General features: G+C 41.8%; 3 protein-coding genes across 7 annotated transcripts in view; 1 reads left to right on the forward strand and 2 right to left on the reverse strand.

Moving 5' to 3' along the window:
• Positions 1–15,435, reverse strand: part of LOC127004091 (endoribonuclease Dicer-like) — a 109,055-nt gene that overhangs the window by 69,206 nt on the left and 24,414 nt on the right. The window lies entirely within an intron of this gene.
• The window catches only part of LOC127004090 (E3 ubiquitin-protein ligase UBR2-like), a 45,115-nt gene that overhangs the window by 10,184 nt on the left and 19,496 nt on the right, over positions 1–15,435 (reverse strand). For 4 of the 5 annotated variants that reach the window (XM_050871425.1, XM_050871424.1, XM_050871422.1 and 1 more), the window contains exons 22-23: positions 5,213–5,408; positions 4,309–4,611 (exon numbers count right to left, since the gene is read on the reverse strand). In XM_050871425.1, coding sequence (XP_050727382.1) covers positions 4,309–4,611; positions 5,213–5,408 — 499 coding nt within the window. The remainder of the gene's footprint in view (positions 1–4,308; positions 4,612–5,212; positions 5,409–15,435) is intronic. The other variant, XM_050871426.1, reaches the window with a different exon arrangement.
• Positions 10,392–15,032, forward strand: LOC127004092 (endothelin-converting enzyme homolog). The gene has a single exon (XM_050871437.1). The coding sequence runs from the start codon at positions 12,410–12,412 to the stop codon at positions 14,993–14,995; it is 2,586 nt and encodes an 861-aa protein (XP_050727394.1). The 5' UTR covers positions 10,392–12,409; the 3' UTR covers positions 14,996–15,032.

Consider the following 15,435-nt stretch of genomic DNA (forward strand, 5'->3'; position numbering starts at 1 on the left):
ACTAACGAATCATGCACCTTCATATTGTCAGGATTGTCACCACACTGGTAGTCGTCGATACCACGAAAACGACTGTGAAAGCGAATCGAGGCGATGGTAATGCCTGTTATCAGGTTGGTAGGGCCTTTGGTTAGGGTGCATACCAGACGACTGTGAAAGCGGCCCTTAGGGTTTGTTTGCTGCCATTTTAATCATGGGAGGTGTTGTAAGATTTATACTTTCTCTTGGATTTACATACAATAACTAGTGTTTCCAACAAGGAAACGGAAGAATATGTTTCAATGAGTAAATCCATCCATTAATGCAAGGGAAGTTACATTACTTGTGAGGAGACATCACTGCCTAACACTAGTCTGTAATTAAGGACTTTTCTATTTCGATTGAAAATGATTTTCTTTTCATATTAACCCATCTGCTGCAATTGGCATGAATTTCACCTTCACTGGTAACATATGCTCACAGGTCTTTCTCTGTCTGTGGTGGATAGTGGAGTGTTTCCCATGTGATATAGGTATGCTGGATTTCCCCTCCCAAGGTGCATGATTTTACATTTTTCTTCATTGAATGGACGGTATTGGCTATACAGGCAGCGCCACACATGGTCACTCAACTCCAAGCTGAATTTCCCATAGAGTTCAAGTTATGGATTAGAGTATGTCTCAGGCTGTCTCAGGGATACACAGCCATGATGCCGCCATCGCCCCAAGCCGATGATTGCACACACTTCACTCCTACCTGATTTCAGTTTTTCTCCATGTCAAATAGTAGTCAGAAAATTGGGTAGGAGTAAAGTGTGTGCAGTCGCTGGTTTGGAGCGGTGGCGGCACCAAGGCCTTGTATCCTGGAGGCAGCCTCAGATGCACTCTAGTACATAACTTTAGTTCTATGGAAAGTATTGCTTTGACAGTTCAATGAGTGGCCACACATGGTGCTGCCTGTATAGCCAATATGGTCCATTGTAGCAGTTACTTTTTGTTCCACTCCTGAAGCCTGGTGATGTCTTCTTGTAGGAAATCTGCATCCAAGGGGTCAAAGGCATGTTTTTGTTCTTACTATTTTCTTTGTAAACCAGATAATAATATCTAGGCACAGGAGCTGTAAATAAGAAACTGTGTTCACAGCCATGGGGGCTTTCCTGCCCCCAGTGTTCCTTGTCCTGTCAGCTTCTCAGCCCCAATATAAGGAATTTATGTAGTTTTTGTTAAGGGGTGAGCAGCGACTGGCTTATGATTGGCTGGCACACTTTGAGTAAGCAACTGTGAATCCCTGGCAAGTCTTGAGACACAATGGCAATGTCACGAGCCGTCTTTCAGCTGCTACATTCAGGTCCTACCTTGCGGATTAGGTGGTAGTGAACTCTTTTAAAGTGACATTACTCATGTCAGTTTAACAATAATACTTATTATTCAATCTACTATTAATAGGAGGACTTAAAATGGGAGATATGTGTTAAAAGTTTTGGGGCTGCAGCAACCACAAAGCCATGTATTTCAATGTCAGGCAAATAACATTCTTGCTTGTAATGACATTTTTCCAGGCACCAGTTAGACATTATTGGCAAGATCCTATTGCACTGCAACTTGCATTGATCTGGAGTAACAAGAAATCAGTACTACTTCATTCAAACTTTGCTTTATCAAGATATATGATCATATGGTTTTGGTTTTAGAAAAGGTCTCGGCACCTTCGATGCTCTTATCTGCATAACTCATGACGTACAAGTTCCTCTTGATGCTGGTTATGAAGCTAGACTAATTTCATTTGATTTTAGCTCCGTATTTGATCGTGTTAACCAAAAAGCCCTTTTGTTTAAAGTCAGATCTCTTGGAATTGGAGGCCGCTTCCTTCAAGTTCTTTCCGAGTTTCTAACTGGGAGAAGGCAACGTGTGACTCTTGAAGGCTGTTACAGTTCTTTTAATCCAGTTATATCTGGTGTTTCCCAAGGTAGTGTCCTGGGACCCCTTATTTTTATTATTTATACATTTGACATGTGGTGTGCAATCGAGTCTAATATAGTTGCATATGCTGACGACACCTCTATATATGCAGTAATTCCTTCCCCTCAGGATAGACAGAGAATTGCCAATGTTCTCACTCGCGATGTGTCTAGGATTCTGTCTTGATGTGGTCGGTGGGGTATGAAGCTGAACCCAAGTAAATCCCACAGTTTGGTTCTTAGCAGGTCAAGGACTCCCTTTCCTCCTTACCCTGATAGTGCGGTAAGTGGAATACCGATCCCTAATTGTTCCTCACTGAAGTTGCTTGGAGTGACCCTTGATCCCAAACTCACTTTTGAGTTGCACCTGCGTTCACTTGTGTCGGCAGTCTCACAAAAAGTTGGTTTGTTGCGTAAGTGCAGTCAGCTTTATTCCTCTGATGATGTTGTAAAAAAATGCTTTTACGATTTCATACTGCCTCATTTCGAGTACTGTCATTCTGTTTGGATTTCTGCAGCTGAGTCTCACTTAAAGCTGTTAGTTAGAGTGTTCAACCAGATTAAATTTCTTCTTCCGAATCTCAAGATTAATCTTCGGCATCGTCACTTGGTGGGATCATTGTCTTATTTTTTCAAAATTATGTTTAATATTGACCACCCATTGCACCGTCGTTTGCCTGCTCTCTCACACCCATCGCGTGCTACACGACACTCCTTGGGGCTAAATGACCGTTCCTTGTCTGTCGGCCAATGTAATACATCACAATTTTCCCGGTGTTTCATCCCAGTGACCGTCAAACCGTGGAATACACTTCCTAATGTGATTATTAATTCTAGTAATTGTGAAACATTTAAAATACATGTGAATGGCTTTCTTCTCTCTTAGCTCGCTACCTACTAGATTTTTCTCCATCTTCCTATTCTTTCCTTTTTCCTTCATTCTGGATTTCCTGATATCAGTGAAGTGTCGCCAACTGGGCCTTTTGGCTTATAGCATTCGTGCTTTCCGGCGGGTCACCTTAATTGATTCATATAATAATAATAATAATCATCAAGATTTATCAATTATTTTGATATTTACCCCCAAAATAAAGATTAAATAGCCTCTAATTCAAATTGGTAATGATTATAATTACACTATCATAAGCAACACTCAAATCTGTTTTATAAAGAAAAGAAAAAAAAGTAATTCATATTTTTAAAAATTGGCCTATTATGATAAATGTGTCATTTTTCATGAACCTTAAAAGTAAACCTTGGATAAAATGTGTTGGTTTGAGTTGGCATTAAATAAAGTCAAAACATATATGCTTGATCAAACTCAACCCTGTTTGGGAGGAAAGTTGATTTACACTGACTTCCAAAATGGCAGTCACCAATGCAGGAAATACCTCTTCCATGGACTCCTTTACCAAGCACTAAAGAAGGATTCAAATGAGATGAAGGTAGTCTGTTAGGAATGCCAGAAGGATATAAATGGAAATAATGGTGTAAGCATATTAAGGGTACAAAATATTGGTATGCAAATGGCCATGGACTGGTGATGCCCTACCTCTATATTTTCATGGCCGTATTTAGTTGAAGATGAAGGGTTAGCCAATACTAGAGAAACCTATGTTGGGTGAGTTGGGGCGGACGTCATAAACAGCTCGGCCTGCCTCCATGATGCCTCCTAGCATTTAGAATGTATTTTATTTTATTGAAGTAGAGGACCTTGGAGTTAGAAAAATGGTTGTTTGGTGAGACAAAGTGAAACATAATAGCTTGCACACAAAGGGGGCTTCCCCCAAAATAGAGGGGAAATACAATTTAACTTGGATAATTGGGTAATTGAATCTGGATAATGACCCTTCTCCACTTAACTTGGGGCCCCCATGGCCCTCTTTATAAAAGGAAAATTACCTCACTATGCCATTTAATATACACCTGATAAAAGGTGTAAAAGGTGTTGGCAAGAGCAATGGGCCACATCCACTCCTCATGCCATTATCTAGCAACATCCTCTAGTGCCATGATGATTTACTGTGATCAGTACATGTGGTTTGTATATGGACATTTCTCAAGGCTGCCATTTGGCAATGGGAAGGCAATGACACCATGCAGTGTATGTCCTGGCAACATGCTAGCCCAGGATCAGCCAGGGTTGATCTATACTATGCTGCAAAAAATGTGCCAATGATTTTTAATATCAGGAAGCAAAAAGGAAAACAGAAAGCACAAGTTTCTTAACATGCAAAGATTTAGAAATTTAACGAGTGTGAGCTTGGAGTAACTTACCTTATGAGTTAGGCATGCACATGCATGCATGCATGCAACACACACACACACACACACACACAGAAAAAGAGGAAAACTAAAAAATAAATTTATACCTTTTTATGTTTTTTGTAGAAAGAGATCCTGGACCAGCGACGAGGCCTACCCCCCTGACCCCCATCCCCTGCCTTCATAATTGCAGGAATACCAGTATTTGTGGAGCCTCTTCCCCTGCCAGGCAACCCTCCCATTGGGATGGTGGCAACACTTGCCCCAGCGCCTACAGAGGTAGCTGCTGCCATCCCACCTACAGTGCCATGGCCAGTCACCATGCCACCTGGCTGTGGACTGATGTCCATTTGTGCATCATCTGAGTGGCCAGTCTCCTCGCTGGGCCGAGCACCATTCACCATCACAGTCTGTGCCACACAACACTGTTAATGCTTGGAATGGGTTTCAGAAAAGGAATACAAGTCCAGTGGCAATAAAATTTGTCCTTTCACATGGCTGAATATACTAAAAATAAATAGTTTTCATTCCATAATGACAAGAAATGTGAAGGTCAAATTTATATTTGCCTGAGGCTTTTTAATGAGATGTTATCGAAGGCAATAAAAGGTATGCAGGTTAGTTACAAACTAGTGAGTTGAACACAAGAATTTGTATTGTAAATAAATTATCAATGACACTAGGTAAGAATAAGAATGCATACATCAATATTTTTCCACATCAATATTGATGACTTAAAAATGACTTGTATAAAGGAAATCATAACTTGACAAAATAATATAACATAATATTTGTTAAGAAAAGATTGTTTTTCAATATGCTTCAATAAACTTGCCAAGTGCATTCTTATTTTAGCAATACAATAGGCATGAGGTAAGTTTTCTAGAGCATCAGGAGGGCTGTTCCTATGCAATATGCACAACTACAAATCTGGCAGGCAGTTTCATTCCTCATCAAACAAACTACATTTTTATGGGTTTTAGTTTGCCAGTACTGTTTTCATGTTCATACCTTGTACTTGAGGAGAGTATGGAGACCCCTGAGCCAGTCTGGCAACGAGAGAGTAGGAGGAGGTGGCTGGTCAGGGAGGCTGGCAGATGCCCACGTGACCCCTGGCAGGAGGGGAACAGCAGTGTTGCACAGAGCCTCGCACAAAGGACACAGGTACTCAGATCTTTCAACATCGAAGCTCAAGTTTTGCCGAAATCTGGGGGAACACAAGCCTCCACTCAGCTTACATTCTCTCTCTCTCTCTCTCTCTCTCTCTCTCTCTCTCTCTCTCTCTCTCTCAAAATAATAATAAGCAGAAAATGATAACAATATTAATAATAATAAGAAGGAAAAGAAGACATAATACTAATGTGCTTTACAGTATACTGAAGGTGGAAAGAGCTATAGGGTGTTGAAGGGAATGGCCTTTGGTCTGCTTACTTTTCTGTAGTGAAAAAGAAAAAAAGTTATGACTGAACACCATGTACATAGAGTAACACATACATACAAACATGCTATCACAAACATTTTTAGTCCCTGAATGCAGTGCAGTAACAAGTGACTTCCGGAAAATAGAAGAGGGTCGAGAGGGGGTGAAGCCCCCATCGGTATTATTCCAGAACAACACCCGTCTTACAGCAAAGAACACCTTGGTGCTATATGAAATATTTTGTGTCAATACAACGCACTGCCTAGGGTGTTTCATAAAAATGAATCACATTATATTTTCATTCCACATTGATGCTTGTATTCCTTTTACATAAATAACAGTCCTTGCCAAAAAATTTGACTCCTTGGACAACAATAAGTGGTCCCACAAAAGCACTTCTTTCCTCATTATACAGTCTTGCATTAATTAACTCACTTATTTCCTAAACAGTTATAATATGAATGACCAATAAAACACATCCTCATCAATAGAATGACACAAATAGAACAACTTCTCAACTACTTCATAAATTCCCCCTTCTGCTTCTTTGGAAATTGCTTCCTGTGCTTGAAAACAGCTTTTAGTAGGAACTGTTTATCTTCTTCCTTCGTTGTTAGTGCAGTATTGAAATCGTTGATTAGAGCGATCCCCCGTTCAATTGAGTCGTTGACCACAGTCAGGACACTGACCATATTTATACCTACTTTGTAGTGCAAGTTACTTTCCCAAGATGAAAGGGGATTTTCGACAAAGGCTCCATTGATGTCGAGTAACGTGAAGAGATCCTTCGTCCTCGACGTTACAAAATCCGATATTTTCTTTCCTTTGAAGGAGCCAAGAATGGTTTTCCCCTCGAGATGTTTCAAGGCTTTCCTTTATGGCGGGTTCGCTAAGTTGTCTCGCATCCTTAGTTCCTCCTCCTGCGGAATGTCTTTATCGAAGAATGCCAAGCCGAACAGCGTCTTAGATAAGCACCATAGGTGTTGCTTCATTGCAGTTTGCGCTTGCTTATTAACATCAACGATAACAGCAGCTGCCTGCAGTGCTTCCAGGTCCTGCAGGAACTTGAAATACACACCTGGAGCCTGCTCTGCTCTCGACGCACAACACCAAGCCTTTGCGTATGACTGTGTGACGAACAGGCAGATTTCTGACTCCTTTCAACTGTTGCCTGGTCATTTTGAACTGGTCCTGCAAGAGGTAGAGCTTCAAAATGTAAATGGCCATATGGTAAGCTCCTGACTCTTCAATGACACATTGGCGACAGTCTCTTCCCCGAGAAAAAGGAGAACCTGCTGAAGAAGTTCTCAGTAGTCGTCCCGTGGCTGACCAGAAGCCAGAGCTTTCCTCACGACAATGACAGTTCGGTCACTGAAGTGCTGAAGAGATTGAGGGATGCTGAAGATATCTGAATCAATAGCAGAAGTGATCCGAGATCTGTCGATGTACTAATTCCAATGTTTTCTGAATCTTTGGAAGACCCCAATATCGGGCCCAAAGGTGGGGCCCATTGAATACCGGAAGACTTGGGCCAGAATGGTTTCATAGATATGGTGTCTGCATGCTAGGTAAAGAAATTGCTTCCCGAAACCCTCCTCAATCTTGATGCAGGCTCCAATGTTAATCTCGGTGTTCGATGCTGTTGTGTCGAAGGACAAGCCCAAAATTCGTTTGGACAGTCAATGCAAACGCGTGTCATCTCCACTCCTGTGCCAGATGGGACTTTTGGAACTCCAAGCAGCTTCTCCTGGCTGTTCCCGGTAACTAGAACAGCAATCCTGTCCACAGATCCGTCACCTGTGATTTCAGGCAACCTTTTTCAATCCCAGTGCAACACCAAAGGCTCCCCAGGACAAAATTTTTCCCCTTGATATCCATCTGCTGCAGTCTTCTGAAGCGACTGGCAAGAACGATACATTGTTGAGGCGGAGATGGATATATCATCCAAATGATGTCCCAAGGAGTGCGCGACGATGCTGTAGGACATCGCTGCGTCACGATAGCTTATGTTCATCCGGTCGAATGCAACAGCCATATCCTGAGTGATGAGATTCCTCGACTGCTTCCTCTGAGAAGCACATGAAGAAGACGTGAAGGCAACTAAGGGTTGCTCACAGGTTGTCTGCAACATGTGGGACCCCCTACTGTGTTCCGATCTGGCTGAAACTGGTTCAGACTAGCTTCCTAGGCAAAAGGAACACGGGCATCAATGTGGATTAAACTTCCTTTCAATTCAATATTTCACCCCTCTGCCGTGAAACACCCTAGCACTGCCACGTTGCTTTTCTGTCGCAAATGGAAGGGGGGTCGAAGGGGGCGAAGCCACCCCGTTAGGAAGGTTATGTAAAGTTAGGTTTGGTAAGTTAAATTTATTCGGCACACGGTGTGGGGTGGCGGAAATACGCAGCTTCTGGATAAGGTGCCACGTACAGTCGCGATATGAAGTGATGTCGCCGTGTACGTTTATTTTCGATCACACAAGTATCGTTATATATTTTCAAGAGTACCATTATTTTCCTGTATCTTCATCATAACTTAACTAAATATATTTTACAAGCTAGAAAAAAAATAGAAAAGAAATATTCAATGATGTCTTACGAAGACTTGTCGAAATATTTTGACACAATGTGTTTTCGTTCACCAAGGAAAGTCAAATGAAGTCCAAATATCGACATATTACTCAAACAGAAAGTAAAATTATCTTTTCATGATCATTGTTGACAACAATAAATTTAACATATGCACAATATATAGGAAATGCATGATTAGTCGATATCCTTAACTAGGATGGCGTCATTTATTTAATTTATACTCTCGTTTGATGATGACGTCATCGCCCGCGCACCATACTTATTATTCAGCCCTGACTCACTCTTTGCCTTTCGTGGTCAACATAACGATAACAAAAGCTTTCCGTGGACTTGTAATGCATGACAGTGATCAAGGGAAGATGCCCACAGCCTATAACTACCGAGGGATAGTCGGAGATGGAAAAATAAGAATAAATAGCTTCAGAATAGTCGTGTTTTGTAACTCTTTGCCGCCGATCGCAAACATCATTGCCTTTCTTGGTCAATATAACGATGACAAAAGCTTCATGTAGACTTCTAATGCTTGGAGGTGATCAGTGGAACATGTCCACAGCTTATAAGTGCCATAGAATAATCGAGGAAGGTAGGGAAATAAGAAAATATGGCTTTGAAATGGAGGTGGTGGTCGTAATGCGGGCGGGTAATCGCAGCGTTGCCAAACATTAGGCTATGGTCAAGTGTTCGTGGAGGCGTCCGGAATTTTGATAGTTCACTAAGTTCAGATATGGCAACCCTACCTATGAAGGCATTCTTCATTCATCATCGTCACTGAGCAATGTTGCTATATATTTCAGTGCCCATGCTTATGATAAGAAGCCATCATAGTGAATAAAAGGTGTTTAATGTGAAACATTATTTGATCGTTTCTTAATCAATAAAACGCAAAGTAATGCCAGTAACTGTCCATTCCCTTCGTGTCATACTGTGCGTGTGTATTAATAACTGCAGAAGACAATTCATGGAATGACCCAGAATATATATATATATATATATATATATATATATATATATATATATATATATATATATATATATATATCACCTAAATCTGAACAACGAATAACAACTGTTTTGCAAAGATAAGCACACGACGTGAGCTCAATCATTTCAAGGTTGTCTTCAGTACTGAAGAGTGAAGACAACACATTACATTCGCAGTCGCATTTTTTAAAACAAATGAATGTATAATTGTAATTCAGGTACTACTATGTTATTTTACCGTGTTTTACATCACAACGTATTATAGATTATCATTAAAAGGGAACATTATAACATAAACAATAAATACACATCACTTCCGTTACCTTCAAATGCTCCCGTACGAAACATTTTGAGAGCGGCGACATCACTTCATATCGCGACTGTACGTGCCCGTATAGCCGGAGTTGGCGTTGACGGACTATGCAGGTAATATACGTATGTTGAATCAGTCTAACGGAGTAGTCGCTGGTTTGACACACTCATTCCATCGATATCCCATCTCTCTCTCTCTCTCTCTCTCTCACACACACACACACACACACACACCAAGCCTTGCAATACAAATATAATGCTACAGCCACCATGACGTTAACGCACTTAAGGCAAGACTTTCACTGGGTGTTGAGAGGAAAGTGGGAAGCACTGATTACGTAATGACGATGTTGGACGTGACAAAGGTGCTAACAAGCTTTTTTATCCAGACATATTTCGTCATTCACCATGGTGAAGGTGATGGCAAGATTTATTTGATCTCGTATTTAATTAGTAACTGAGGATATACTAAAAGGGAGGAGGCGGTCCTCCCAATTATTATTATAAGACACGAAACTGGTAGAGGGAGGAGTGCGGATACTATACGAAGTTGGAATGCAGCAATGTAAACACCCCGATGCTACGAATCATTCTGCAGGCAAGCCCTTCACTCTATACTCGTCTATAATGAAGGGCGATACTCGATATTTTCTGCAATCGATTATTTCGATTACTTTTGTGGTCAGTAATCGATTCGTAATCGATTACTAATGATTGCTTTCACCTTAATATAGATAATATAGTTAAATATTGGTAAAGTTGTGTATAAGATATAAACGGTTTTAGTACTCTCTCTCTCTCTCTCTCTCTCTCTCTCTCTCTCTCTCTCTCTCTCTCTCTCAACCAAACATTAAATAATATAGAAAAATATCCAGGAAAAATGAAAAAAGATGAAAATTTAATTTAAAAATCGAAATGGAACTCAGAACCTCGTGACTTTTAACCCTAGAACACAGTCGTGGGGTATCTGATACCGACGCAATTTGTTTCATATGGGCGCCTACCGGTGCAACACACACACACACACGTATAGAATGGTAAGAAATATAGGATTAGCATTCCACTACATGGATAAGGATATGATGAAAAAGATAATAACCACTATGATTAGACCAAAATTGGAATATGCGGAAACTGTGTGGTCTCCCCATAAGAAGAAACACAAGAAAAACTAGAAAGAATACAAAGGATGGAAACGAAAATGGTTCCAGAACTGGAGGGATTGCCATATGAAGAAAGGTTAAAGGAAATAGACCTACCTACTTTGGAACAAAGAAGAGAAAGGGGATACCTAATACAAATTTACAAATTATTGATTAAAATGGAAGTAGACAATGGGGAGTTACTACTGAGAAGGAAGAAATACCAGCAACACACGAGGGCAGTAAAAAAAAAATGAGGAAAGGAAGATGCTTGCGAGACAAAGAAATATAGCTTCCCGCAAAGAAACATGGAGGTTTGGAACAGACTAAGTGAGGATGTAGTATCAGCGAAGAGTGTGCACAATTTTAAGTAAAAGCTGGACAAATACTGAGATGGAGACGGGGCCACACGAGCCCTGTAAAACTACAAGGTAAACACACACACACCCACACACACACATCTATCTATACTATACATTTCTTCTTTGATGAGACATACTGCAAGCTGCTGTGTTGAATGATAAAGAGGATAGGCGTGCGCTGGGTGGGTGGGGGGGCTTACTGTGTGTGTGTGTGTGTGTGTGATGGTATGGGCAAGAAGGTGGTGCGTGGTGGTGAGTGGTTGAGTATATTATGTGTAAAGACGGTGATGCTTGTAAAAAAAAATGACTTGGCAACTCCTTCCCTTCTACAAACAAACGCTCGCAGCATAACTCGTTTCGTTGACTTTCCCTTCCCTTTCTCCGCGTGTAATAACCCGGACCGTTGGCCTTCCCGCACTCCCAAGACCCTCGCCCCTAAAACCCTCCACCACACGCTCTATGTAGCCTCTGTAACCCCAGGCCGAGAGAATATCCACACACACACACACACACACACACACACCACCCTGCCAACACACGACACCTCTTCCTTTTAACACTTTGGGATATTAGGAAGTTATGACTGCTAGACTGCCAGGTACATTATATGACACACACACACACACACACACACACACACACACACACACACACACACACACACACAGAATAACACGGAAGAGCTGTTATGAATACATACTAAGAATGATGGTAAAAAGGAAAGCAGGACGGAAAGGGAGGAAACGAAAGGTTCGTGTCAAGAAAAATATAACTTCATAGTTGGAGCTTCTTGACTGATTTTGATACTTTTATATATGATGATATTAATGATGACGAGGGTGATGATGATGATGGTTGCTCAATGTTCTTACAATAAATATTCATGTGGTATACCGACGTAAAAAAATAAATAAATAAATAAAGTAAGTTGAGTTTCTGTGAATGAGAAAAACAATATATAAATAAACGTACGATAAACGAGACTGTGGCGACATCTGGTAAGGAGGCAAGGTAAGACGTGACTTGGGCGGGCAACCTGCGCTTCTCCCTCATACAGTGAGAGGGAGAACTGCTGGTTGGCCGCCCACGGTTGCGCGACCCACACAGCTACACGACACACATCACACGGCCCGCCACTCACGAACACAGCCTCCCTCACGCCAGCAGAGCCTTCCGACAGACGGTGCGCTAACCATGAGGCACATTGGTAAATCGGGAGAAGATTCAAAACTAAATACTTGAACCGCAGTGTTTGCCCGTTCAGCGTGTGTGGCACGTGTTATCGCCTCGGAACAATGACGATAAGAGAAGGTTCCCACGTTTCTGAAGTCCCCTGAAGCGGTGAAGCAACTCTCCAAGCGAGCCAGTGAACGTGGTGGTGAGAACACTTGATCAGCACCATGGGATTCCGAAATAACAGAGAAAGTTCTACTGGGCGACCAACGGAACTACCTGTCCAGAGCCATGTGCGAGGGACTGGAGCAAATGAGCACAACGCCCAGATGAATACATTGGGAAGAGACGACAAATCTGATAAAGACGCTTCCCGGCGACCCCAAGTCTCAGCCTCTCCCCTGGGCATCCCTCTCTCCGCGCTTTCACCACGACCCGAGCCGGAAAGGGAGACCCTCCAGGAAAGGCCCGGGTTCAGCGTGAAGCGGCTGGTCGTCCTTAGTACAGCAGGAATTATCGTCACCGGTCTGGTGTTCGTGATCGTCCTAGTTCCGTTGTTAAATTCAAAGGAGCTTCCCGATTCTCGCTCCACCGATATCCCCGTAAGTGCTTCAGACAGTGACAGTGACTCAGAAGAAAGATTTTCAAGGAAAACTTCAGTGTTCCTGAGTCAAGAGAACTCAAACAGGGTAGACAATGCCCTCAGCGACGAGGAGTACTACGAGTTCTTGATAACAGGCGTTGAGAAGGCCATGAACCTAACAGCAGACCCCTGCCACGACTTTTATGAGTACGCCTGCGGGAGGTGGGGTGTTCACAACCCGCCCCCTCAGGCTGTGGCCAGGTGGAGCAATTTTGACAATATGACATTACTACTCTGGAGCTTGATGGAGGTGAGACTGAAACAACTTTCCAACGACACAATTCTATCACAGAGGACAAGTGAAGGTGATACACAAACGAGTGATTCCCCGCTAAATAACGCCCTTCCTTCTGTTCGTGCCCTTATGATAGACTATTATAAATCCTGCGAAAACGAGGAGCTGCTATCGCAGAAAGATGTGGTTCCGCTAAAAGGAGTGCTAAATCAAATGGACCAAATGTACACTACTGCTTCTCAAGAACTTCAACCCTTACAGGCATTCCAGAAGCTACTCGAGTTTGTTCACCATGACCTTCATGTTTATGCTTTCTTCAGCTGGAAAGTTGAGACAGACAATAAGATTCGGGATGCCATGGCTATTGAACTGAACGTGCCGCCCGCAGAGCTAATACAACAGGGAACAGAACTAGAGGGGAAAACAGACCTTATCCGAGCGTACGGTCTATATGCCAAAACATTACTAGAACTGGTTGGTACTTTTAACAGTAATAGCTTAGATAATGAAGTCAGTGTCATTGTTGAGTTCTTTGAGACCTTCCACCCAATTAAGGGATCACCATTAGTAAACAGGACAGGTGTAGAGAGCTTGGATGAACTAGCTCCTATTTTAGAATGGCAAAAGTATTTCAACAGTGCTTTCAATAGAGTGGGTGTATACATTACAAAAGATGAACAAATTCTCTCCCAAGTTCAGGACTATTTAGCAGTTCTCTCCAGACACATATTATTGGAAATTTCAACTCATGGTGTGGAGAGACTTTATGTGTATCTTCGGTGGCAGGTGATACAATCATACAGCCAGATTTTACACAAGCCAGCTAGGAATGCTATTTTGCCACTAGTTCGTGAAATAACCAAAGTCAATACAACAATTTCAAATTTCCGTTTGCGCCCCTGTGTCAAGGAGGTGGTAGAAAGGCTTCCCCTTGCAACAAGTCACCTGTTACTAGAAATCTTCAAAGAAAATCTTCCTAAAACAACCATCAGTGATAACATCCAGGTCGTCACAGAAATGGCTGACGTAATAAGAGAGGAATATATTAAATACATAGATTCTTTTACATGGTTAGAGGCTAATGCAAAAAGTGTCCTACTAGAAAAATTAAGTAAAGTTGCCATAAAGGTAGGGTACCCACCCATTGTAGATAATCCTTTTGAGCTACATGACTACTTTCAAAATCTGACATTCAATGAGGACTTTTTCACCAATCAAATGGCTTTACTAAAGTTTAATCGTGATAACCACATGAAACTCTTGCGACAACCACACCTATACAGTGAATGGCAGGTTCTGTCTCCCTTGTCTGTGATAAGCTTTTACCTGTACCGGCGTAATGCCCTTCTGATCCCTCTGGGTGGACTCCTACACCCTGTATATAGCACTAGGCTGCCAGTCTACCTGGCCTACGCCACTATGGGAACCTTGATCAGCCACGAACTGGGCCATTCTGTTGATTTTGTGGGTCGCACAAGAGACATGTATGGAAGAGTTAATATTACTATGTGGGATGAGAAAACCGTAGAAGACTTTGTAAAGCATGTCACGTGTCGAGTTGAGCAGTATAGTCAAGCCTATTATCCCATCCAGGGCTTACAGACTATCTCAGAGGTGATGGCTGATGATCCTAGTGTTCAAACTGCATTCATGGCAGGTTCCACCCACCTTCAGCATCATCAACTACCAGCTACAATAAGTAACTTCTTGGAAAAATTGAACCTTTCATCAGAGCAGTTATTTTTCTTGTACTATGCCCAAATGTTTTGTTCAACCTCAAGCCCAGAAAACCCTCTCCTTGGTATCAAACACTACCCTCCTGATTGGGCACGGGTTACAGCCACCCTTGCTAATACTCCACAGTTCAAAGCAGCATTTAGCTGTCAAAAAGGTACAGCACTGAATCCTGATATCAAAGAATGTAAAATATGGTAAACAGGGTAATGTTACAAGGAAATAAATACTTTAACAACTTGCACATTACTTTGTACCTTTACATGCATACTACCACCTGTAATTATGTCAAGTAAAGAAGAGCATACTCAAACTGGTGTTCCCATATCCTGATTCTATTGAAATAAAACATGCTACCAAGCTTGGTAAAAAATCATTGGTGGTGTACATGAGAAAAGTGACAAAACTACAAGGAAGCCTTTTACTTCAGATACAATTTTAAACTAAATTTTAAATACTAGACTAACCTGTATTTATATACAGACTTTCCCTAACTTACGAACAAGTTACGTTCCAGAAGGCTGTTCATATACTGAATTGTAACGAACAGCTAGAGCACAAGTGAACGCGTGTTACCACTGACAAGCGTGTTACTAAAATGCCACTCTCAGCCAGTGTGTGGTGCTGCCCGGCGTGGGTTG

The sequence above is a fragment of the Eriocheir sinensis genome, chromosome 27, assembly GCF_024679095.1.
Source record: "Eriocheir sinensis breed Jianghai 21 chromosome 27, ASM2467909v1, whole genome shotgun sequence".
In the NCBI taxonomy this organism is placed as follows: Eukaryota; Metazoa; Arthropoda; class Malacostraca; order Decapoda; family Varunidae; genus Eriocheir; species Eriocheir sinensis.